The 27,099-nt window shown below is 32.2% G+C and overlaps 1 protein-coding gene and 1 pseudogene across 1 annotated transcript; one reads left to right on the top strand and one right to left on the bottom strand.

The window, feature by feature from the left end:
• The first annotated feature begins 1,979 nt into the window (after positions 1-1,979).
• Positions 1,980-14,537, top strand: LOC148601173 (uncharacterized). Its single transcript, XM_088556372.1, has 11 exons — positions 1,980-2,030; positions 6,592-6,633; positions 7,046-7,133; positions 7,733-7,780; positions 8,707-8,874; positions 9,687-9,842; positions 10,215-10,241; positions 11,471-11,773; positions 12,092-12,214; positions 13,700-13,828; positions 14,423-14,537. The coding sequence occupies exons 1-11, from the start codon at positions 1,980-1,982 to the stop codon at positions 14,434-14,436; spliced, it is 1,149 nt and encodes a 382-aa protein (XP_088412498.1). The 3' UTR covers positions 14,437-14,537.
• Positions 14,538-15,112: 575 nt separating this feature from the next.
• LOC148601172 (kinesin-like protein KIF2A) overlaps positions 15,113-27,099 on the bottom strand; it is a 35,215-nt pseudogene continuing 23,228 nt past the window's right edge.

Here is a 27,099-nt window from a genome sequence, read left to right as displayed (position 1 = left end):
AATGTTTAGTCGCGTATATGCTTTTTTAACGCTATAATCAATATGTTCGTGCCATAATCCATTGTTCGATATTATAACACCAAGGAGTTGATGACTAGTTACCTCTTGTATGTCATGTTGATTCATAGAAACGGCGGGTGAAGTAGTTTGATTTGTTAACGTGTATGACCAATGACTCAGTTTTCTGCGGATTAAATTTTACTAATCACCCTTCTGACCATTGCTGATTATCGATATTCCTACTCAGTATCTTTGCTGATTCCGCTGCATTATCTATATCTAGATAAAGACTTGTATCGTCAGTAATAATTTAATAGCTGCATCGATTTCTTTCACAATATCATTAATAAATATCAGAAATAAATGAAATCAAAACATAGAACTCTGTGGAACACCAGCATCTATTTTCCCCCAATCGGACTTTTTCCCGTTAAGGAATACTCTCTGTATCCCACCTGTGAGGTAATTTTAACTCAATTTAATAAATTGCCATATATTTTCTAACTTAAAAAAATAACCCCTTATGCCAAACACGATCAAAAACCTTGCTAATATCGCAAAATACTACACGAACTTCCTTTCCGCTGTCTAATGCCCTACCAAATTCATTTGTAATATAAACAAGTTGGTTGATCGCTGAGTCACCGCAAGTGAAGCGGGTTACTCTAGATTCTGGATATGATTAATAAAAACTGGAGAACAAGTATAAAAAAAAGACAATTGCAAACAGATATTTATCATATGTTTTTGAACCTTTGCAATGACCTACACTATTGTCGGAACTTAAATATTTAACATGCATGTATAGACATATAACAATTCCAATAGCATTTCGTTTGTTAGATGACAATAGCACAACATTGATACACATAAATTCAAAAAGATTAAGGCGTTTTTTGTCCCATGAACGAAGCTAGGTAGAATATAGATCCACTCTCATTGTATATAACTGTAAATTAATACCCATTAATTAAGTGACAACCGTATTATCTATCATAGAATGACAGAGGTCAAATAGTAGTAACATTTCAATAAAATTGTTGCGTTTCGATAAAGGCAAAATAAATAACACAATAAGACTTGCACAAGATATGGTTTAAGCTCTTCACAAAATGCAAAATAGGTACAATGTGGGTAACTTAAGAGAATAAAAGAACATATATGAAATAAGCAGATGTTTAGAAAAATAAAATATATAAGTGAAGATTGAAACAATGGTTGGTTTATCGTAGGTTTTAATAGCTAATGCAGAAGCAATATTTTTGAGAACATTTACCAATTGATCAGACATACTTAAAAAACCATAATACGCGTGCATTTTAACCGAATACTTTATTAACAGAATACATATAATATTCGGAATACTATTTTAAAGGGAGAGAAAACAATATGTTTAGTGGTTAAATAGCGATTGAACAATAGAAAAAAAGAACGATGTTTTGAATAATGGTACTTAGATAAATAGTTGGTTGGACAAAATTGGACAAGTATATAATACAGGTTTATGACAAAAAAAAAAAACAAATCAAAACAAATCACGTCATTCATTTCGACAATGAATTATAGAGCAAGATTGCATACACTAAAAAAATAACAATATCATAAGCTTTACCTATTGACATGTGAAAAATAGCAAATTCAATACATAAATCAATATTAATCAATGGACCTTGATATCTCGAGACAGTTAATACTCTCGGCTCGCTTGATTGAAAATTTTTACAATGAGTGTTTAATAATTTTAAGGTAAGTAAACAAAGCTTAGTCTAATGAAAAAAAGTTTATTCATTGGGGCAATGTTTTTCTTTAATCAACATTTAATTTATAACTGCTACAGCTGCAAATGACAATTTCGGAATTGAATTTGATTATGTCTCGGATCAGGTTCATCTGTTGGATGAGGAGGATATATAATGTTCATTGCACATGGACAATTGTCACTCATGAAATCTCGGAGTGCCGATTCTGTATTTGCGACGATGAAACGGTCGGCATTGTCTTTTAAGAAGATCTTGCCATCAACTGTCCAGGTTTGCTTTATGATCTATTTGTTTTTGAGTTGACTAGCCTTGTAAGCTATCGAATTACGAGTGTAAATCAACGTTAATAAGCACATCACTGTAATCTTTGCTCTCTTTCAGGTCTTTACTTGATTTCAAAATTCGCTTTTTGACAGTAGGATCTTTCAATCTGACGATAATTTGTCTCGGTGGTAAGGGTCTGCCCTGTCTGTCTTTACGTACAAAGTTACCGACTCGATGAGATCGGAGAATGTCACAATTTTTATACTTAGTATTAATACTCTTCACAATTTCTGTAACGATATCGGTGGTATTTTCAGTTTTGACATTCAGGTATACCGCTTACCCGCATGAAGCCCCGTCTGTCATACTGTTCGAGGGCATCGATGTCGTTTCTTAATTTATTGTTCTCGTCTGAGAGACGTTCAATTCCACAAAAATAAAGTTTTAGAGCGGTTTTAACAGCCGATTCTATTGCCGAGGTTTAAAATGAATTCCAGTTCTTCTGAATCTGATATTATCAAACTAGTTTTAATTGCCCGAAAACAACTTGTATATAACACACTGAACGCATAAAAAACAGTGTTTTTTCACTTGCTCATATTTTTTTCTTTTAAACCCTAGTGCTTCGTGAAGAGAAATATGGAGATGGGAAATAGTACAACAAAGATAAAATTACTTATTTGAACAATTATGTTGAAACTAAATTTCCTGTATTAACTAATGACAAAATAACTAAAATACAAAATAATTACGCTTTTATCCATGCTGCATCCGATTTTATCCTTGGTTTAATGAATGTAGGCATGTATGGTGTATGTACACTGCATGCTCACGTTAAAATTTGTTTATTGGAATATAATATGTATTCTTTATATAAGCATACACGCGCACATATTTTATATGTTCATTACAATATACAGATAATGTAATGTTTCTTCCGTTTCTTTTTAGCTTACAACGGCTGAACGACGATGATTACAAATATTTGCACGATTTTTTTCTTTGAATAAAAAGAATCAATAGCAGGGTTGTAGGTTGTTCTTATAATACAAATAACTATCCAACATACTTTTTTTTGACAAATAAAGTGAAAATAATCAGTTTAAAAGTTTTGCTAAATTCGAAACCACCCAATAAACATAACCTTCAGTTAACAACAACGTAAGTAGCACTCCACATAAGAATCATGCAAATTGTGATATTTTGTTTAAAATATCATAGTGAATAGGAAATAACATGTGACTTTTCATATAACCCTTATTTATAGGAGATAACAAATCATAAAGAATGTACTGTAAAATTCAATATTAAGGTAGATAACTCTGGAAATGACACTAACATGCAATAGAAACTATTGGATTTTTTATGTGGGTCGTCTACTAAGAGCAGACAGATTGAAATGAAAAATAATAAATTTCACCATAAAGCCATAAAGACCTATAAAGCAACTTAATACCAAAAATAAAAATATGACGCCTTTTACATAATATGCTGGTCAAATACCGGAAATGGAACATGTTCAATTTTCGAATTCATCAAGTTTTATATTGTAAACTTGAACAAAATTCACATCGTTCATATGTGTCACTATAAAATCTAGATAAATGACATAAAGCGAGTTCAAAAGACCACAATTGGACAATTGATCAGCAAAGAAAGATACCTAAACAAACAAACAACATAACTAAAATTACACCGATGAAAAAAGGTTCTATCACATCGTTTCATCTATTTTCATTAACAAAGTTCCATCACTTCCTGATTCTCACAACAATTATTTGTTCAACAATTTTAAAACTGAATGTAAATGGGTAATTTGAAAGGCAATTTATGCACAACATTTAATGAACATAGAATTTTACATCTGTTTCTGTTTTTCTTCAATAATGAAATTCTTGAATGAACAGAAGTTAATGTTAAAATCCGCCGCAAAGAAAAACTGTTGTACTTTCAGATAAATCTCCAACAATGCATCGTTTATATCTTAAGATATATAACTTAAAATGTAAGTATCGGCAACTGATTCAAGTAATGAAGACAGTCACAACGCATATGATATCCCGTGAAAGTATTGCATACCTAAAATACAAACGAATCCGCTTTTTCGATGGATTAATTAAAAACAATAGCAAGCCCTCAACTCAATTTCATCTTTTTAACAATTCTAACAATGGTTTTCAGTCTGATCTCGACACACGTTTGTCATGAAGTACTAATTCTATAAGTTTACAAAAACTAATATAATTTTTGTTGGAATATCTCGATTTTATTTTCCAAATACAAAATATATTTGATTTTAAACATTGTCTACCCTTAACACATTGATATTGACACAGAAAAATCATACACCTTTGATATTTAATGACGTATAGGTTATCTTCATACAAATATACTGTTAACCAATTTTCTTTTTATGAATTTTCTTTTCGTAAATTTTTGCCTAGAATGTTTATCTTTTTCGCGGTTGTTGAATTTCACGACTCAAGTTCTCTCAGAGATGTACAGTTTTAAAGATAATGCAATATTTCTTAAAAGTAACGAAAATCTCTTGCTAGCGAAAACATGTTGGTTTATTTTACAGTCCTCGGCAGAAATTATCCTGGTGTTCTTAAAATTAAGTTTCTGCTAGGTAAATAGATCAGGATATTGTCGAATGTAGACATTTACTATCGACAACATGTTTCGCTAGGTGGTTGACATGTTTTTTATCGATAGTTAGCATGCCGGGGGAGGGAACTAGTTCATTGTGTTGTCCAAAAGAAGGAACGGGACATGCTAAGGACTTTTAACATTAGTTTCGCTCCTTAGATGACTGTTTATTTGAACAAGTTAAACTTTTTACATTATATCCATCCCAGTGATCTTTTGATTAGTAACACTACAAATACTGAGCGTGTTCTGCTTCATATCTTTACCTACTTTAAAACTTTTAATTGCATCAAGGAGAGAATACATATTATCAAATGATTTAAAAAAAAACACGATGAATGCCCATTTCCAATCATTAAGTTTCCGATTTTCAGGAGAAATATTTCTTCACATATATATTCCAAACTTATTTGACCGCGAATTTGAAGCGATATATTTTCTTTTGTTCTAAAACAATCAGAAAAATGAACAATTGTTTGTGCGAAATAATTTTTCTGATATCCATGTATCTTTGACAGTGTACCTTGATGGCATTTAAACCTAGTTAATATGAATTCATTACGGATTATATAGGACTATTCATAAAAGGTAAAAACAAAACATTGGCGCAAAAGGAGTGTGCGCGCATTTCAATTTAACACTTTTAAAAAAACTTCAATACTTTAAACGTTCTTTAATGAAATACTCATTGATATGACAAAACAGCTTACTAATTTAAAACTCTTTTATATTTTCACTCTAGGTTTTTTTTACCGCAAAGACGTCATAACATATTTTGGCTTCAGTGCTAAATTTTTTGGACATCATTAATGATTCTGAATATTAATATATCATTATGCAAAACACAATAAATGATTGAGAAAATTTACATAACAAAAAAAGTAATTGTTTGGTTACATTTGTATAGTGAATATAAATAAAAATGTCATCACTCAGGCCGATGAAACTTTTACAAAAAAGCTCCAGGCACACGTTAGTTTACCTGGATAACATTCTTTTGATATCCGCTTAAATCTTTGTTCCCTTGATTACTTTTTTTTTGCAAATGTCGGCACTTGTGATCATATTTTGGTTGTTTGTTACCTATTCTTTTAAATAGTTTACCTTATGAAGAATGGGACTAAAATATAGTGTACGGTGAATAGCGTGAACAGAAAGGGTAATCAAGGGAACACAGATTCTAGCCGTAAATCAAAGAATGTAACCTAGGGACAAAGACCGGACATGGAAAACACACAACAAAGAACATAAAATAACCAAAATAATACATACAAAGCAACAAAAGTAAAACAGCAACTCGGAATCCATTAAGAACTGGGAGCATGAACCAGGTGCTACGGTAGGATAAGCATCCTCTGCTTTTCTAAAAATGCATGCCGAGTTGCTCATGTTCCAGATGGATACACCGTTACGGTCAACGATAATGAGGTCCATAAAACTTCTGAAGTGATGACATCAATTTTTTAGCAATATAACCCTGTTCCATAAGCTTACTTTAAGAAGTCTCGAAGGATTTTTTGTACAAATTATTAAATTAATCTGAATATTTGTTTTTAAATTCTAAGTGAATACAATAACAAATAAAACAAAATTAACAAGCACACATTAACAAATCATCCCTATTTACATGACAAACATGACAACTACATTTCATACATTCAGACAAAATATATGATACAATGTTCAGGATGTTAAAACTAGTTACACCTTTCGAAAGTACTTTAAATTATACATTGTTTATCGTATGACGTATAATCCGTCAACTTTCCACATATTGTCCGAAAAAAAACAACATGAAATAAGAAGGATATATCCTATTTTTATATACTAATACATCATAAACAACCACAAATTAGAATTCTACAAGGTAAACGGATGTGGGCTACATAACTTGTGAAACTTTAATGTATTTCAAAAGTATAGTGTTGAGGGAATATTACATGTCCCAACTGGATCATTGGTAAGATTTTATATTTGTTGTTTGCTTTTTTCAAAATATTTTGTGTATTGAAGTTTCATATTCTTTGTCCATTTTTTGTTGGTTTTTTTTGTATCATAATTATAGTATTTTGTATAATGAACAGGTTCATGTAGCAAAGGTGCCATAGAACAAGATATTGAAAAGTTTAAATTTCTTGTTATTTGTGCATGGAAGTCCTATTTAGATACTAGTCAAGTTTGTAAAAAAAGACATCTGGTTATTGAGAAATATGTTCAACGATAAATCATATAAAACGCATCATTTTCACACGACCCTTGAATTAATTCACATATGAACACATGTTAAATATATATGTTATTTAAAACTTTACCATTCGACGTTTTGTAAAAAAAAATAACCTTTTGTTCAACAGTAAAGAATATGTTTTTAGAAGCCTGGTTGTGTCCCTCCTAATCCAGACATAAGGTGTGTGTGGTTTAACGACCAATGCAAAAGCAACGACTTTAATTGTCCAGCAGGTTGGTAATTTAGATAGACTAGTTCTAAAGGGAGGTTCGGCTTTAACTGGAACAAGGTAATAAATACTCGTGGAAGTATATATCGGGCATCCATTGCTATGAAGATAAAGTCTACAAATAGAGCTGATTTGCTAATAATCAGATTTGTACTTGTTAATTTTTACAATGTTCTAGACAATTATCTTCGGATCAATTAACATCGTTTACTTCTTTCAACGTTTTTTTTTTGTTTTAGCTTTCATTTTATATTTAGGAGATAATTCTTTGATTCGTAAAACAAAACAAACTTCAAGAGGAATAAAAGATATTTTGGGATTTGTTTTAGTATTTTAGGAAATCCTTAATGCATTGTTTAAATGTCTTCATAGCAGGTAAAAACGCCGAATGCAAATTATATTAGACATATTAAAGCACCACACGTGCGGTAACTTTAAGCAATGGAATCACATAACAACATGATAAGATAGATTTAATGCACTTAAGGTAAAACACTTAAATATGTTTATTAAAGATTTTTCACAAACTTTGAAATTTCCTTTTATCGATCCTCTTGCATGTAAAAAAAACATTAATATTTATTTTAATGTTTAATATTTTAGGCGAGATTTGCTGTGGGGATCAGTGTGGAACCGCTTGTTCAAAGCCTGGTATATATTGTATGATGTCCCTAATTGAATAAAATTAAAACAATTCATATCATATATTCAGCAATAAATACGTAAGATGCAATTCAGTCCAGTCTCTTACAATGATAGTACTTGAGTATATATATATATATATATATATATATATATATATATATATATATATATATATATATATATATATATATATATATATATATATATATATAACGCCTCAGAATGTGACGACTTTATTCGCTACACTGCTCCATCGGATAAAATTGATACAGGGAAGATATGTAAACGTATAGAAAGGTCTGAAACATTCCCAACGATGTTAGAATTGTTAAATTTGCAATGCAAATGTTTGGTCGTTCCCTCCGAGGGACTCGAACTCGTACCGCTGTGGCATCTATGACTACCCGACCAGCTAGGCTATATAAAAGCTATATTTTTATATAGCCTCGCTGGCCGAGTGGTCTAGGGCGCTGGACTTTGTGCAGGCGGTGTTGCCATAGATGTCACAGCGGTACGAGTTCGAGTCTCGCGGAGGGAATGACCAAAACATTTGACAGTTCTAACATCGTTGGGAATTTTTCAGACCTTTCTATATACCATCTTGTGATAAAAATAACATAGATTGTGTATGATATTGGCACTTTGCTGGTGTTGTCGTTCTTGATAAGGTTGATTTTAGTGGACGATGAATGTATGGTTTTCTAAAAAGTGCAGATCAAAAGACAAGAAGGACTATCGTTACATTTATATGATAATATAGCATATATATAGTCCGAAAAAAAATCCTATGTTCGATAGGTTTGCAACGCAATAAATCACCTCTGCTATAGAAAATGTCAACATTTTGTATGTCATGATTGTTGTAAGTTTGCATGTTCGGTACCATAATGAAGTTACTTTATAGATTTTCAATATTTATTAACTAATTCCAGTTTGTGACCTACCTAAAGTTACTGGTCCGTGTCTAGGTGACACTGTACGTCTCTGGTATTATGACAAGGTCACTGATTCCTGTCGTAGATTTAACTATGGAGAATGTGCAGGAAATGCAAACAGTTTTACATCATTGGATGACTGCAACAAAGTGAAATCAACTTGTGGTAATGCTACATAAGTTATCAGGGTATATTTCTGGCTAACAATTTTACATCAAGACCTACGGCTGTTTTCAATGCATTCACGGATCAGAATCAAATAATGATTATAAATACTTCATGTCGCATTTGTGTCAAAAACCTGTCAGTTTGTCATACTTGTTGAAAGCTGACGATCAAGCAAAAGGTGTTCTTTATGTGTTTATCATTCTTTTCAAAATGCAAGATATAAAAAATAGGCACATTGTCGATCTATGCTTAGCATTTACGCGGCATACTTTTCTGCAAAGTGCACATAAAATACATTTTTTCTGTTTGTCAGGTATCGTTATTTGAATCAATTTCAGATATCATAAAACGAAAATGATTTCAATGACCCATTTTGTTTTAATCAAATTGCACCCTCGGTTCAAACATAGCCCTTAAGATGCAGTTTTTCTTTATTTTGGATCCATGGAGAGTTGGTTTTATCATTTATTTTTTTTATGACGGAGACATCTGATTTGTAACCTCATAGTTACAATCTTTTGTAATTTTACATAAAAACTGACTTAAAAAGGTGACGCATAACAACAGTAATTTCGTATGAATGTGGACCTGTAGGAACTTCACACAAGACACAAAACAAAAACATGGTATATATTTATTAATTATGCCTGAATATTATTTGTCATTTAAACCATAAATGTATAATTTTTTTTTTCTTCTCTAAAATTTAATTGAAAATAAACACTATTAAACAAAGTTCATGGATTCTTTTAAACACCTATAAATCATATTTTTACGAACATATATACAAATGATAAAATAATTTGCAGCATGTCGCCTACCTAAGTACACTGGGCCATGTAAAGCAAGCATAGATAGATATTATTACAATCACAAGAGCGGCAGGTGTGAGAAATTTATATATGGTGGATGTCAGGCAAACAAAAATAACTTTGAAACTCTACAAGCATGTAAAACAACATGTGGTAGGTATTGCAGTTTAAATATTAAATGGCATTCTTTAAGATTTTGTTTCTTGTTTTACCATTTTTGTTATTTTAATTTTAACGTTAATACATGAATTTTAATTACAATACATTAAAACAAGTACAGTTTGGGTATATTATGATATTATGACGTAGTTGTGTTCATATTGCCTAAGTAAAATCCAAGGTTTGTCAAATTGGCCCGGGGCAACACTAAAAGCAAATATGACGAACCTAGAATCTAGAGTTTTCTGGACGTGCGATGGTAAGACTGGTATTACTCGAATATGCTTATATTGGGCTTACTAATTTAGGAGTATTTAGGTAGGACCAATATACTATAGATATGAGCTTAAACATTCATTTTTGTAGGTGATTTCCCTAACCCTTCTCCAATTAGTAAGTATTTATTGTATATGATAATTGCTCGGGCGTTAAACCAAAATAATCAATCATAGTATTTGATTGTAGATCCAAAATGTTCTACTCACTTTCTTTTTTTTGTTTAATTACAAATTATAATCATTTCCAGATTTGTAGCTATTAATCTTGATAGTATATACATGAATTTGTCAATGGAAAGGGAAACTGATTTTTTTTTGTCTGTGAAAATGTTGTACCTAAGCTGTATATCTTTATATAAGAAAAATACAAATAAATAAAAAAAAATATAAAGAATTATCTTGTCATGAACATTATGATCAGTTTAGACAGAGAGCTATGAAATATAAAAGAATACAAGCATCACACGTTACATATATGTGGTCCTTTTAGTAAATTATGGTTTCGTAAGTACAGCTCTTCAATGATGTAAACGTCTCATTTCCACAATAAACCATCCACACATTTCCCCTAGAAAAATCCCCACCATCCATGGAATCTCCATTGTATTTTCGTTATGAAATATTTACATTATCAAATTATATTGAATATTTCTAAATATAAACATGTTATTTTCAATTAAATTTAATATATTTTGCATATTTGACCCCATTTAAAATCACCACTCCCACCATATATCATCCCCATTCTCCACCCCCATATACCATATATCGGAAGATTCCCAATACTAGACTGTAATTGCTTTTTGTTTTTGTTCTATTATAATACCATATATTTATGCCACCCATTTCTAAACTAACAACTCATTGTTAAAGAATAATCAAGGGAACCAAAGTTATAGGGTAATGAAAAGAATGTAGTCCAGTGACAAAGACCAGACATGGAAAGCAGACATACACAACAAAGGACATAAAGTAATTAAAATCATATATACAAAGTAACAAAAGTATGAATGAGCAACTCGGACTCCACTAAAAACTTGGAGCATGGACCAGGTGCACAGTAAATATATCACTGCTTTGTACTACATGTACTAGTGTTCTCGAAATTATCCATCCACAGTTTTCCATGTATGTATATTAAGTATCGATTAAGACTAAATTTGTTTAGTGTCCGGTACAAGTATATTTAAATTTAAACAAATATTATAAGAAAATCAGAAAATGTTTGAATTCAAATATATTGAAACTGTTAAAAGGTACCTGTATTATCTAATTTTATTTCACGTGAATTGTTTGATAAAATTGCTCAAGTATTGCTACTGACCAGTTGATAGTAATTAATAGGACCAATGGAAAAACCTGGAAAGTGTCCTGTTCCTACTGAAGTTGGAATATGTGTGGAAAAATGCAGCAAAGATGGGGACTGCAAAGGGACACAGAAATGTTGTTCTAACGGTTGTGGACATACATGTACAGATGTACTTCCTGTGGTAAAACCTGGGTTTTGTCCACTTCTTCCTCCAAATACAGTTGGTCATTGCGCTGAAATTTGTACTGGCGATGCTAGTTGTCCAGGAACACAGAAATGTTGCTCGAATGGGTGTGGTCATGAGTGTTCATTTCCAACTGGTGGAATTAAACCACCACGTAAGTTCTGATAACTAAAAAAAAATTGTGTTTATTGCATTTAAAGATAAATGTCTGTTTTCCCTGTAACGTACTTACTTACCTTAAAACAATGTTTTATATGAATATGTTTTCATTTAATCAATATGTTTTCTCTTACATTCTCCTTAATTATTTATGAAGCATGATTTAATTGAATACATTTGTAGATTTAGTATAGTTGTACAACGTTCCAAGAATAATATAGAAATTTTAAGTGTTATTCATCATAAATGAACCTTTACAATTTCGTATCGATGGATATTTGCTAAAAGTTGTTTTTATTTCTTTGCTTTACAGCATGTCCCGTCGGGAACCCCCTTACAAAGACAGGAAGTTCAGGGTTGGTGTATTGCGGGAAAAGTCCAAATAATCAGAGTTGTCCTAAAGGATATTACTGTAATGGAGTTGTGTGTTGTCAGCGTAAGGATGCCGGGCAAATAAGAATCACTACACAAGTCGTTTAAGCGCGTAAAATACACGTCTTACGTCTACTTAATAAAACAATTTCTCCCTAATTGAAAATGAAGTGGCAAATGTGCAAACGCACAGAAATCAAAGAAAATTTAAACAAACTAATATCAAAACATACAAAAGGGGAGTGTTTTGATCACGCCAAAGTACTTTAACCACACCACATATTTTGCACCTGTCCCAAGTCATGAATTTCTGGTCTCTGTATGTCTTGTTTCGTTTTCCCTTTAATTTATTTTTATGCTGCTGGACAACCCATGTTTAATGTTGTTTTGGGGCCAGCCTACCTTTTGTTGCGAAGGTTTCCTCATTGTTCATTGAAGACCTATTAATGGCCTTGAGATGACATTTTTCATTATGTTGGGTTTCTTTTTTGTCTCTTTGACATATTTTTTATATCCATTTTCGTTTTAACCAATAAGGACCAAACCTAATATATTAAAAAAAAAGTCTAAAAATAAACTCTGGAAGGTGGGTAAGTTCCTACATCTTTCTTCCAGCCATCATCCGACTTTTTTTTAAGGTCTACTTCGAAGAAGCGAAAGTATATAAGTGTTGGAGATCGCTTATAAGATAAAAAAGACAATTTGTATTTATAGTGTTTACACATCAACTACGGACACAATAAATCCTTTAAAACATCTGCTTTAAAGATTTTGCTTTCGTTTTATCAAACGTGATTTTATTACATGAACTTATTTATAGGATACAAAGGTTTACTAGTTAGTTAATTTGTAACGTCTGCATAGGAAACCAATCTTCATGATGGATGTCATCAATATAAGTAATAATGTAAAACAGAGATTTTGAAGATTAAATGAGCAACCAGTACACCACTAAGGCCCCGGATGAAGAACCTAATAAGCAACTTGCGCTTTTCCTGATATATATATGCCAAGTTGCGGCTAAACCATCGCATTTTTTTTTATCAAAATGTATAGATTACTTATAGCTATTTACCGACTGGGAGCTTCTTGTCTTTTGTCCTATTTTTTTCGTTGTGTTTTATGTTCATTGTTATTCGTTTTCATTTTTTTCTATGGATTACGTCTACTTTCGTAATTTATGAATAGAGTCACGTTATTTATTTAACGGCCTTTTACAGCTTGTTTTATTAAAATTATGGTATGGGTTTTACCAATCATTGAAGACAGTGTGGTGACTTGTAGAAGTTTAATTGGTCTTTGCTTTGCTTTTGGTTGGTGACCGTCTCATTTGGAATCATACCACGTCTCTGTTTTTATCTTATTTATTGTTATTTGTGTTTTTAGTTTATTCTCTCTATATACGTGTGTTTGTGTGTGTTTGTTTTGAAGTGATTAAACTATAAATCGTTAAAATATGCATTTACGAAAAAAATTAGTGTTCAGACCAAATTCACGACAAATCTTAATTTTGTTTTCGAATCAATGTAAATGATATTATATTTTATAGAGGTATGCAAGTTTGGTCCACCATTAAATGGAATATTTTGCGGTAGAGGTTCTGAACGTAAAGACTGTCCAAAAGGCTATTCGTGTAACATTGCACCTAATGATGCATATGCAATCTGCTGTCCATCTGGTAGGTATAGTTGACCTCCTCGATAATGACTTACCTAACATTTTGCAGCGAAACCCATCGAAAAAAATGTAATTTGAATCATTTTGTTCTTTTTTTAATATTCAGCCAAGAATGCAATCCTCATTGCTGAAACATTACCCTTAGTGTTTCGATTATTTCTAACTTTGAACATCGTTTTGAAGCCGTTTTTAATATTTTCATGCCATCAAAACAAGAATGGCTCGCTGAGTAGTAAAACACAAACAAAAACATACTCTTTTAGCTCAATCATGTTTTGTCTAGCTAGTGTGTCAAAAATCAAGACATCTAAACATTCATAATTTTGCGTGATTTTGATTTTTTTTTTAATCTCTAGGATACAGTATGGTGCTTATTTTGCCAAACAAGTGCACTTTATATTTCATGAGTGTAGGAAATCTTTCATCGCTAATTCAATACCCATGTACTTTTTTTCTTTCTACTATTCGGTAGGGTTATAGTGACTTTGACACATTATGTCTCTCCTCTTGTGGTCATTGTACCGACAAAACACTTATCGCCATTTTGTGTCAATTGGTTTGCCAAAAAATGTGATTTATTTTTTTTGTCTTTCAGGTAAAATGGAATAGGTTGGTGCCAGTCTGAAAAACACACTCAAATATTCAAGTGTTTTTTAATAATGTGAAAAAAATGTAGAAAGAAATGTAAGTCATGCATCAATAAATTGCGATATAAAGTTAAGTGCTTCCTGCAATAGAAAAACCAAAATTGAGTTTTTTATGCGTTCCTCTCATGATTTCCTGCTTTTTAGATCGCTTGAAGTTACATATTTAATTTTTCTGACATCTATGGCAACACCGCCTGCACTAAGTCTAGCGCCCTAGATCACTCGGCCAGCTAGGCTATATAAAAATATAGCTTTCGCTGGCCGAGTCATTCCTCCTCGTAGGATTAATCTAGTGCTGTAACTGAGTACACGATGTATGGTAGTACGGGACAGTTCATCTAGGTGTTAATATGTAGGATAGAGGATCAAATAAATGATGCATATCACAACAATATATATATATATATAGTGTACAACAACTTGTATGGGTAACTTGTGGCTGTCTAAATATGATAGATTGTTTAATAATGTATTTCGTACTTCAAAGTGGTTGGTACTAGGTGGTCAATACACAGTTTCTCTTGTATTTCTCTTTGGGCCTATCTTCAACACCAACTTACCCCACTGATTGATGTCTGAAAATTGGCAGCAATTTTCTATACATGATTGACTTTATTTCTCAGAATTATTAAAGGAATTCAATTGGTGTAATATTGACCTTTCAATGGACTCTGGAAGGAGGCTACATACAAATATTTCATATCTGCAACTCCCTCTCCACCACTTGATGGACCATAACAAAATAATAATTTTATGTCAATGTGGACAGATGATTCTGAGTTAAGATCAAGCCTACATCAACATTACATCACTGATAATAAGTAACTCACAATACAAGAAATAATCTACAGCTGCATAACAAATATAAAACCGTAGGAAATATTTCTTAGTTATAACAGATAAAACATTACACAACTTAAGTACAATACAATAAAGACAGACATTTGATAAACAGGAAGAGGATATATGACCGAGTTGAAATATGATAAATCTCATTAAACTAAAGCTTAAACCTAATTCGAAATAAGTACTCTGGACAGTTGAGCTGACATAAAAATTCTTTGGCAGAAGTAAGCATATCCAAGAAGTAAGCATGCATGGAATAAAGTGAAACGAACTCATCCCCATTCATTTCTTTAAGGGGGCATAACAAAAACAATTGAAAACATGATTACAGCAGATCAAAGCCCTCTATAGTAATGTTGGAATGAAATGGCAAGTTGGATGAGGTTAGAAGTAATATAACAAAGTACATGATCAGTCTTACCTGCTAAATCTATTAATGAAAAATTTCCATGTAGTCGATCATTACTCCTGAAAAGTTAAATTTGATAGTTAAAAGCAATGAATTGATTATCTATCTGTAGATTCAATTATACTTGGGTACATTTCAAGCTTTGCAAACTTAATAAAACTACTGACTTTGTTTTTATTTCTTGCATTTTTGCATATTTCCTTCAAGAATTCACATTTCTAAAAACACAATCAAAATGCCTTATAAAGAGGTATTTTTCTAAGATATAAACACAGAAAAATAACTTTGAACATTGTCTGTAGTCAACTTTAATTTTGCAGAAAACTTCACTGAAAAGTGGCAAAAAATGGAAACAAAATCACTAACTTCCTTACAGAGCCCATGATCATGTTATTACAATTCTAGGATCGCAGACATTTCAATTCAAATAAATTTCAAATAGAATGATAACAATTTTTAGGCTACTGCTTTTCAAAGTAAACATTATTCATAAAAGAAATTCTCTAATGTGGATGGATTTGCAGGTCCATTATTAGGATCTAGTGATCTTTCTGTATTAATACGGTTTGTTTGTATTACATCTGTAATAGTAAATTTATAATGCATATTAAGCGAAAGGTTAAAGATAGGTCCTCCAAATGCTTAACACCAAACATCATTTTCTAATTTAAAAATAGTAGAATGATAAAATACATGTATACAATTCTACCATATACTGATAATTATCATTATATATCAGAAATTTTCCTAGCTAAAGGTAAAAGGATATAATCATAATGAAACCGTAATAATAACACTATTCTTTTACTTTTTCCGAACAATTATTTGGAAAACAGCATGTGATCTAGAAGAATGTTGATTTTCCGATGTTTGTCCTGATGTCCGTACATTATTGCCATGTTGAATAAGCCGTAACACATCATCAACTGAGTCTATCGATTCTTCTTTTAATCCAACTACTTGAACTTGAATTTTGTGATCTTCCAATACTCTGAATTTTATTTTTTTTATTTAAGAAATCAAAAACCTGAAATTTATATCCAAAAACATACATATATATTTGGTATTTAAAATATTCTTAGGGCAATTAGGGCACATAAAATAATTCAAATATTCTTTGGACCCACTTTCACTTGAAATACAGACTGAAAATGTTCTAGATAACAGATAAATATGACCATAAACATCAACCTTATACAAGTAATAACAAATCTCATAATTTGATTATGATCAAAAGTGACAATTTATCTCATGGATAGTTTAAAGCATGGTTAAAATTTAGCCAAATAAAACTTTGTTTGACTTTGACCAACAAGTATTGAATAACCTCATGTCAGGATTCAAGATCACAGACAAAACCAACTGTCTATGGAAACAGGTGATTGCAGCACCATAGCTATAAATATTAAATTAGACATGACCCCTAACTGGACTAATATCTTCTGCAGCCTGTTAAATCCTGTACATTTAGTGACTGATGTGGACACAAACTCATATTGGACACAATTTTAATGAGGGATAGACTTAAAACTTTTGACAAACAATTTTTGGCCATTTCTTAAACTCCCAACTTGAAACAATTATATACTTTTGTTGACAACACAATAACAAAATATGACTACAAAATTCATGACAATATGAACATTCCAATATTATAATTTAGCACCACATTAAGTTTCATAACAATCCTGCAAGTTGTTGCTGACAACATATGAGACAAAGACAAAGTCCAACAGCCATCATTTCTACAATTTTTACCCAAACAAGATTGGGCTTTAATCCATTATTCAAAAAATATCTGTGGTTTCAGTGCAGTTGATTTTTGAAAAATGGCCAATAGACTCTGGTGGCTATCTTGTTTAATAAAATAGAACCAGAACGTTATCCCATGTTAAAGTTGTCTCTCTCATTATTTTTGTGAAGTCTGGGCACCATTGGCTAAGTAGAAGCAGGGATACAGGCAAAAATAAGCTTCCACATAGGGACTCAATGGTAACTTTTGAGTGGCTGCAGCCATCTGAGCAATACAAAAAGTGGATCATAAGTAGAGTGCATTGAGGTCATCAAACAAATCACGTTTCAAAACATTGGCACATGTGGTTTAAGAAAGTTGATCTGAGATAATTGGCCAATCAGAGGCTGAGATAGTATCTTGTGGCCATCTTGTTTTATCAAATGGAACCTAAAGTGGATCCTTTGAAGAAACTCATGCATACATCATTTCTGCCAAGTATGATTAAATTTTGTCAAAATTTTGTATCTATTTAACTCCAAAACAAGTTAAGATACCCTACCCTCAAAAACACTTTTTAAAAAAAATCATAAAAATCAGATCAACAAAAACCTTTTCCCATCAATTCTAATTATAACACCCATTTCACCTGTTTTAGCCCCTTATTATTAAAAAGTGTGGGGCAAAAAAACCTGTAAAAACTATTTGGCCCTCTGTCATGTCATTAGGAACAATATGTTGAAATTTCAAAGAGATTGAATAAGTTTTACTTTAGTTCTAGTAAAAAAACCAAAAGTTAACAGATGCCAACAACAATGACATTATATTTTCCTGCAGACACTTGGTTTTTGTGATTACTTGAATATCAGGTGGCTGCTCTTGACAAAGACCAGACATGGAAAGCAGACATACACAACAAAGAACATAAAGTAACTAAAATCATACATAAAAAGTAACAAAAGCAAATAAGCAATTCGGACTCAACTAAAAACTGGGAGCATGGACCAGGTGCACCGGCAGGGTAAGGGCCCTCTGTTTTTCTAGAAACACCTACTGAGTTGCTCATAAAAAGTCAAGTCAATATTAGATAAACGAGGAAAGGAATACTATGACTATTGAATAAATCTGTTTTCACAGAGCAGATGGATACACCATAACGATCCACGAGTTCATGATGACGACCATAAAACTTCTGTAGTGATGACTTCAATCTTGTAGTAACATAATGCTGTTCCAGAAGCCTATTTGTTAGAGTTCTAGCACGATACAAAAAGTCTGCGTAGTTTCGGCAAGCTCTTGCAAAACGTATGAGTTGTGATATGAACACTCCATACGCAGGTGTTGAAGGGATGTTGCCACAGATGAAAGGAAAGTTTACAATTTTGAATGAAAAGTCAACACGTTTGTCCTAAAGTTTGGTCGATAGTTTTCCTTTACCATCGATTTCTAAGTGTAGGTCAAGATATGAGGCCGACTTCACAGTGTCTGTAGTATCCTTTATCTCAAGTTTTTTTGGATAACATGCGATGTATCAAATCCCCGAAATTAGGATTGTTTAAAGATAATACATCATCTATATAGCGGATACTGAGATCAAAGGATCTAGCCAAATGATATTCTTTCTTTCGGATCAGATCAGCTATAAAGTCAGCCTCATAAGAGTGAAGGAATAGGTCAGATAGTAAAGGAGCACAATTTGTTCCAACTGGAATGCCGACCATTTGTTGAAAAACATGTCCACCACATTGGACAAATATGTTGTCAATTAAAAATTCCAGCATTTTGTAAACATCTTCCCCTTTATGTTTGGAAGATGATTTGGAATTATTTCTTACAAAGTATGAGGAATCCCTACCAAGACCTATATTTTTGTATCTAGGTGTACCATTTTTTTTGGAAAAACAACGATGTATAATGTTTTTAAGTCGGGATTTTAACTGAGTATGGGGAATAGAAGTGTACAGTGTTAAAAATTATAGGTTTTAATGCTATTATATTCAGATAATAGTCTTGAACTGATTGTCTCCAAAAGATCTTTCAAATTTTTCAGAACACAGCATGATTGGACCCAAGCATGTTGAACTCTGATCACTTGGGACGGACACAATATTAATTTTTGACTCACTTAAGCATAAGGACTTACACAATAACTGGTTTGGAAACAATTTTGCACAAAATTTCTGCTTTGAGGGTGCTCATAAAAAACCTTAGTCTATGATCCTAATAACTCTAAAAATGTAAAGATATCTGGAATTTAAAAAAGGCAGACAGGTATTTTAAGTTCAATAAACAAATGCCAACATTTTGAAAATATGATAATATATTACATATGGTGTAACAGTCTTCATTGTTCATTGGTTATTATGATCACATGATGCCAAGGATATTCCACTTACATGAAGCCTTGTTTCTATTTTTAAAATTGATGCTATGTTTCTATTTCTATGTATATTGATGCTATACTTCTAAATTTAGATCCGGTCATAAACGTTCCATAATTACTCTCAACCAATCATGGCGGAAGCACAACAGACTAAGTAGACAAAAAGAAAAGTTGCAAGTTTAGCAGATGGAGATATAAACAAATCCAAGGGCCATAACTTTCGTAAAAATCATTCAACCACAACCAAAGTCGAACTTAATCTGTAACTGTTCATAACAAGGCCACATACCAAAAACAAACTTATTTGGTAAAAGCATTACAACAGAAGAGGGTCCCAGGAGCCTGAATAGCTCACCTTGTTGAATTTTGCCTTTGAAAGGCAATAAATTAAACAAAAAGTTGTCCAACAATTTTGACTCAAGAAGTCTTTGGTAGGACTTATCACAAGATCTTTTCAACAATTGAAAGTTTCTTTTAATATATCATAGTTTTCAAGATATTTAAAAAGATAAAGATATTTTAAAAAAAGTCATTTTTCCCCTTTCAAGGGCAATAACTCTTACAAGGAGTCTGAAGACTTTTGTAGTCCTAACTATATGGATCATTTCAGCTATTGAAAGAATTTGGATACACCTAACGGTTTTGGAGATATATATGTGAAAAACTACTGTCTGACCCCTATGTTCTATTTTTAGTAACAGCGGCCATGTTTTTCGACAAATCAAAAATCCCCACTTCAGTTCTATGCAGTATACCAGAAGGAACATTCATACGGAGTTTGGTTTCAATTGGTCAGGTAGTGTCAGAGGAGAAGATTTTTTGAAAGAAATAGCATTGAGAATAGCAAAAATCGTTAGAAAAGGGCAATAACTCCAACATGGCTTAACAGTTAGTCAAGTAGTTTCAGAGGAGAAGAGTTTTGTATAATTGTTAACGACGACGGCGGAGACTACGGACACCAAGTGATGGCAATAGTTCACATGGCCTTTGGCCAGGTGAGCTAAAAAAGTGCGGAAAACACAGGTGGACGCCCAGCATTTCCATGTCCCCTTGTGACACATCACGGGGGACAACAAAAGTCTTCAGGGGTACTGTGAAACAAACGGAAAGAAGGGAAAGGTGCCGTCGATCATTATCAGTTATATCAGATTCACTTTTATATAACAAACAACATAATAAAATAAATTTTGCGTAGTTTCCTTAAATTTTGTTTTGGAAAATTTAAACTTAGTCCTTTGTAAGGAGATTACATGATCATGCAAAAATAAAAGCTTTCAAACTCATCTGCCTTTACTCATTTCGATTGCATCTATAAAAACCTATATCCACACAATTGTTTTTTTCTGTGGCATGTTTATTTGATTCACAGAAAAATGTATTACTGAATTTTATCAACCTTTTATTAATTATAGAATTGTATAAATTTACATAACTATAACAATGCACAAGACGAGTCTTGATATTTTGGAAATTTGTTATATTAGATAATGAATGAAATCATACCATGAATTTAACAAGAGACTCGCTCACCTGGTTTAATTTTGCCTTTCAAGGGCAATAAATTGAACAAGAAGTTGTACAACAATTTTGACTCCAGAAGACTTTGATAGGACTTATCATAAGGATCATTTCAGCAATTAAAAGTTTCTATCTATCACAGTTTTTAAGATGTTGACTGAAAACTGTAAAAAAAAAGGTCATTTTGTCCAAGGGCAATAACTTTTACAAGGTATCGTCCGACAAATTTTATCCCTGAAGACTTTTGTAGTCTAAATAATTAGGATCCTTCCAGCTATTAAAAAAATTTGGCTACACCTAACGGTTTTAGAGATATAAGCAAAAAACTAATCTGACCCCTATGTTCTATTTCTAAAAAATCCCCACATCAGTTCTATGCAGGATACCCCTAGCAACATTCTTACCAAATTGGGTTTCAAGTAGTGTCAGAGTAGAAGATTATTGAAAGAAATAAAATTAAAAATATCAAAAAATGTTAAAAAAAAAAAGGCAATAACTCCAACATGGTTTAACAGATTAAAAGGAAAATTTATCCGCAATTAGATCTCATCTGATGAACACTTTTACCCCATGCCAGAATTTAGCTAAACCTAACCGTTTTAGAGATATATGCGAAAAACTACTGTCAGACCCCTATGTTCTATTTTTAGTAACAGCAGCCATGTTTTTCCATGAATTAAAAATTCCCACAACAGTTCTATGCAGGATACCCCAAGAAACATTCATATCAAGTTTGGTGCCAATTGGAACCATACTCAGAAAAAAAAACATGAATTAAAGTCTTTTACAAGGAAACTGGTTTCTGAAATGTGTTGTCTTACAAACACTGTCAGAGTGATTCAATATGCAACCAGTCTAATCAAAACGATGTCAATGTTTAAGGACAAACACAAATTTTACTGAAGCAAGTGCACTTAACTGAAGTTTGATGGGGCATTTCAGAAAATCAAGCATCTATGAAACACATGGTAACTTTGACAGCCCACCATTTTAAAAATAAATGAGTTAACTCCGTGTCCCAGAATTATCCCTGCTTACCTCTAGATTTGCAGTTTACAAGTCCGAATGGCTCAAAAATAAAAACATATGACTTAACTGAATACAAACCTTGCCACTGTTTTCTCAAAGAAACTTGAATGCACTGATAAATCTGCTTTCTTGTACTTCCAATGGAACAATTTTAACACATCCCTGGCTGTACAAGGTACACAATAATTAAATATAATGTACAAACTTTCATGCCAGTTTTTGAATAGAATCATTTCATCATTAATACTACATTATTATTAATGGATATTGTCATACTGATCCTGTATTACAGGATTTATAGAATGAATATTGGGAAATATGGTCATATAGCACGAGCTTGAAAGAGCCATATATATACTACGATATACTCATGCAATTTTTTCATGTATAGTAATTTTTTTAAATGCTTTTTTGTCACCCATGAAATCATGAATTTGATGTTACATTGCACATTTTAATGCACACTTTCTGTGATAATTGTTAAGGTGCCATACAACAAATTCAATATATTTTTGGATTGGATTGAGGTTAGGAGTATTGGCTAGATGCGGAGACAAGTATGGCTGATGAGATCAAATAACAAGATTGATATGAAAACACCTCTTTCATGACCCCTTCAATGGCTTTATATCATCAGTCAGAACAAAATACCAAAATTGCAACTAATGTAAGTTGTAACATACAGTTTGTCTGTGTTCCTATCTGATTTTATTTATGCCTTGAACTTACCTGCTAAACAGTATATACCCTTGGAACAGTCCTGCTGTCCTTTGGAAGAAAAGTCGCCACCCATGGTCTGAAAAGATTGTCAATTTCAATCCATTTTTTGTCTTTTTTGTTTTTTCTGTGTTTTTTTTTTCTTAGTTTCTAAATAAAATTACAGGAATCTACTAAACTGAAAGGCACATGAGTGACTTTAAGGTAACACAATCTATAATACAAAGCAAAATCATATAGCCTAGACATTTTTTTTCTCATGATGTAAGTACATGTTCATTCTGTAAATTAGTTGAACTGCTAAAACTTAACGTTGATCTTACTTAAAAACCAAATATCAACTCATTATCTAAAACCACTAATAATATACTTCTAAGGGCAAGCTTGATATGACTGCAAAAATTGAAACCCTGAACAGCTGGGACAGCTGGAAAGTAGACACACCATTGAAGCTTAATACATCTTCAAGTTTTGATTGCGAATTGACTTTTAAGAAGAATCAAAGTGTCCCCTTTCTGTTCCTTATTTCATAAATGGTTTCAGTCATAACCTGAAAAATCAATGCCAACCAACCCTTGGGAATATGGAACCTCGCAGCAGAATTTAAAAGAGATTTATTACTCTTTTTCTGTGTAAAGAACAACAACATTGCCATACCATATTTTACCCAAATCTCATATTTACATGTACATATATAAATATGAACACACAAAGCACCTAAAGTTTCAAATACTGTATTTAGTCATTGAAAGCAAACTTATGTTTTTTCAATAATGCTCTTTGTTTTGTAGTGAATAAATGACCGATCACAGTGTACCTTCAACATTATACCTGAAACTAAACTAAACTTTTTCTCATGTACATGTATGAATCTTTATATTCAATAAAATTCATGACACTATACTTATAGAATAACAAACCTAAACTATTTATTTACCAAATTTACATTTTGGCAAATGGGGACTTAAACAACTGCAGCTGAAAATAGAATGTATATAATGTCTCTCTGGAAAGAGGGACAACTCAACTATGAAACTTGGAAATGAGAGAGAAAATTGTATTTATTATTATTATTAAAAAATACTTTTAATAATTACCAAAATTTGAATTGACATAGCCAAACTAATATATTGAAGCATGTTAAAAATAACAAGGCAAGAATGGTAATAAAATAGTAAGGCATTAAAACACATGTAAGCATGGTATCAAAACAGAAAAAAACATTTAACCATACGTAAGCATGATATCAAAACGGGGAAACATTTAAATATACGTAAGCATGGTATCAAAATGGGAATACATTTCACCAAACGTAAGCATGGTATCAAAAAGAAAAGCATTAAACCATACGTAAGCATGGTATAAAAATGGGAAGGTAATTAGCCGTACATAAGCATGGTACAAAACGAGAAAATAAACCATACGTAAGCATGATATCGAAATAGACAGGCATAAATTCATACGTGAGCATGGCATCAAAAAGGGAAGCATTTAACCATATGTAAGCATGGTGTCAAAATGGGAATACATTTCACCATACGTAAGCATGGTATCAAAAAGGAAAACATTTAACCATACGTAAGCATGGTATCAAAAGGGGAAAACATTTAACCATACGTAAGCATGGTATCAAAAAGGAAAACATTCAACCATACGTAAGCATGGTATCAAAAAGAAAAGCATTAAACCATACGTAAACATGGTATCAAAATGGGAAGGTAATTAGCCGTACGTAAGCATGATATCGAAATAGAAAGGCATACATCCATACGTGAGCATAGCATCAAAGAGGGAAGCATTTTTATAAATTATTAGCAAGGTTTCAAAAAGAGAAATATACAACATGAGTACACATGAAAAACAAAAACATTAAAGTATAGATAAACATCAAAATAAAGATCATTGGTCAGTAACTACACATGGAAATAATAAACAATATAAGTACCCTAAAGCACTGACAACATGGTGAGTGGTGGGTAGGATGGCGAAAATTTAAAAGAAAACACTAATTGGGATGACCTCAATAAATAGTCTGTTAACTGAACAAGAAACTGCAAAACTGATGACGTATCCCTGACTTGCCCCACTTGACCTATTACCTAATTACGAAACAGCCTCTGGGGTTATTGAATAAACAGCTGGTTGTAGATAATTATTATTCCATTTGCTAGTAGTAAATTTAATATGCTGATATCAAGACAGTTATTGTTTTGACAACTTATTCTAAATGATATATTGTTATACACTTTAAACCCAGGAAGAGAAGGAAGCCTAGCATCCCCTGTCAAGAACTGCATTATTAATGGACGATTAAGATATCAAGGTTATCATGTGTACTGACAACGTTTTTACTTCTCCTTGTCTTTAAACTGAGTTGTGGGAAAACTATGGTACTACTGCTTGTGGCACTGGTTTGCCAAATGATATAATATGTCCAACTTTTTAAAATTGTCATTGCTAATTAGCAAAATTTGTTGTTCAATGACAAGCATTTTTTACCGTTTCCAGAGAATGGTTCTAGGGATAGATTCACGAACCAAACGGAGCGAGGAATGGTAGGCAGACTGGATAGAAGACACAACCTTAACCAAATCTTCTTTGGCTACACCAATAAGAAACTTATCTAGTCTTTAACCAATATTTGTTAAATATCTTACATGTGTTTTCCCACTTCCTGTCTGATCATAGGCAAAACATGTTGACATTCCTCCATCTAATATACTTTCTACTAAAGGCTTGGCAGTGAATTTGAAAGGAAGTATAACAGGCTCATTAGCTATGTACATGTTCAGTGAAAGCTGTGTCAACTAAACACTTTCAGACTATAGAATTTGTACAATTTAAATAGGTGTTTAGACAGGATCAAAATATATTGTTTATGGCATGGCGGTTGTTCAGAACATATCTGCATTAGACTAGTGCTGATTTCACTTAATACACAACAATATTCAAATGATATAAGTATTCTTACTAGATATTATTGAGATGGAATCCATCTTTTTGGAAACCCACTGTGGTAAAAATCCTGTACATCAGCCACATTCAATTTATCAGGAAAAACTCATTACAGCTGAGAAACAAAACATTCATGCAAAAAATCATTGATCTGGCCTTCAGGTCTAAGTTCAAGGTCAAAGATCATCAACCATGGTACATGACAAATTGTCTTGAGCTGACCTACCCTAATGCCAAATATTAAAGACAAATAAGAGGCTCACAAGAGCCTGAATCACTCACCTGGTAAACCATGTCATTTTATATAATTATTTATTTATAAGTATAATATTAATGAAATAAATACAAATTCAACAACTTTGATTTGATTAGAACACTGGAAAAATCACTAAAAGTGGATTTTCAGGGGTTTTTAATTCTTCCACAGATTTCTCAATCTTCTCCCTTTCATTACATAATTAGTGTGACGTGGCTTGTTACATTTATGGCAGGAATATTTTGATTTGCATTCTGATGCATTGTGATTTACGAAGCAATTAAAACATATCATTTTCTGTTTGATTCTAGCTTAACGTTTCTTGCCAGTGTCATATTCAGTCCATTCAGATGGGTGATGGGTTCCAACAAAACGTACACTTGACCTATAACTTATCATGGTGAATTTACATACCATAAAATCATGTCATAATCTGCAAGCCTTTAGAAAAAAAAGTCAGCAAAACAGTGATTTCAGTGAACTTAGTTTAGTTCAAGGCCCGGTAAATCATCATAGCAAAATGAAAATTAAACTTAGCCTGTTACTTATCATGGTGAACTTATAGACCAAAAATCATGTCATTATCGTTTAGATAAAAAAAGGAAAAAGTCCGGAAAACTGAAGATGGATTGACGGATGCAGTGTGGGAAACCAACGCTCGCCAGCTCGCCAAATACGAGATGTATATTTTGACGAGTTCTCATCAGCTTACGCTCGTCAGTTTGGCGACCATCATTTTTTAGGCAAGTTCCAAGAAAATTAACCAGCCAACATGGTTAT

Source organism: Perna viridis, chromosome 12 (genome assembly GCF_037379345.1).
Source record: "Perna viridis isolate PV_CMFRI_1.1 ecotype Kerala chromosome 12, ASM3737934v1, whole genome shotgun sequence".
NCBI classification, from domain to species: domain Eukaryota; kingdom Metazoa; phylum Mollusca; class Bivalvia; order Mytilida; family Mytilidae; genus Perna; species Perna viridis.
This window is presented reverse-complemented; position numbering and strand designations above follow the sequence as displayed.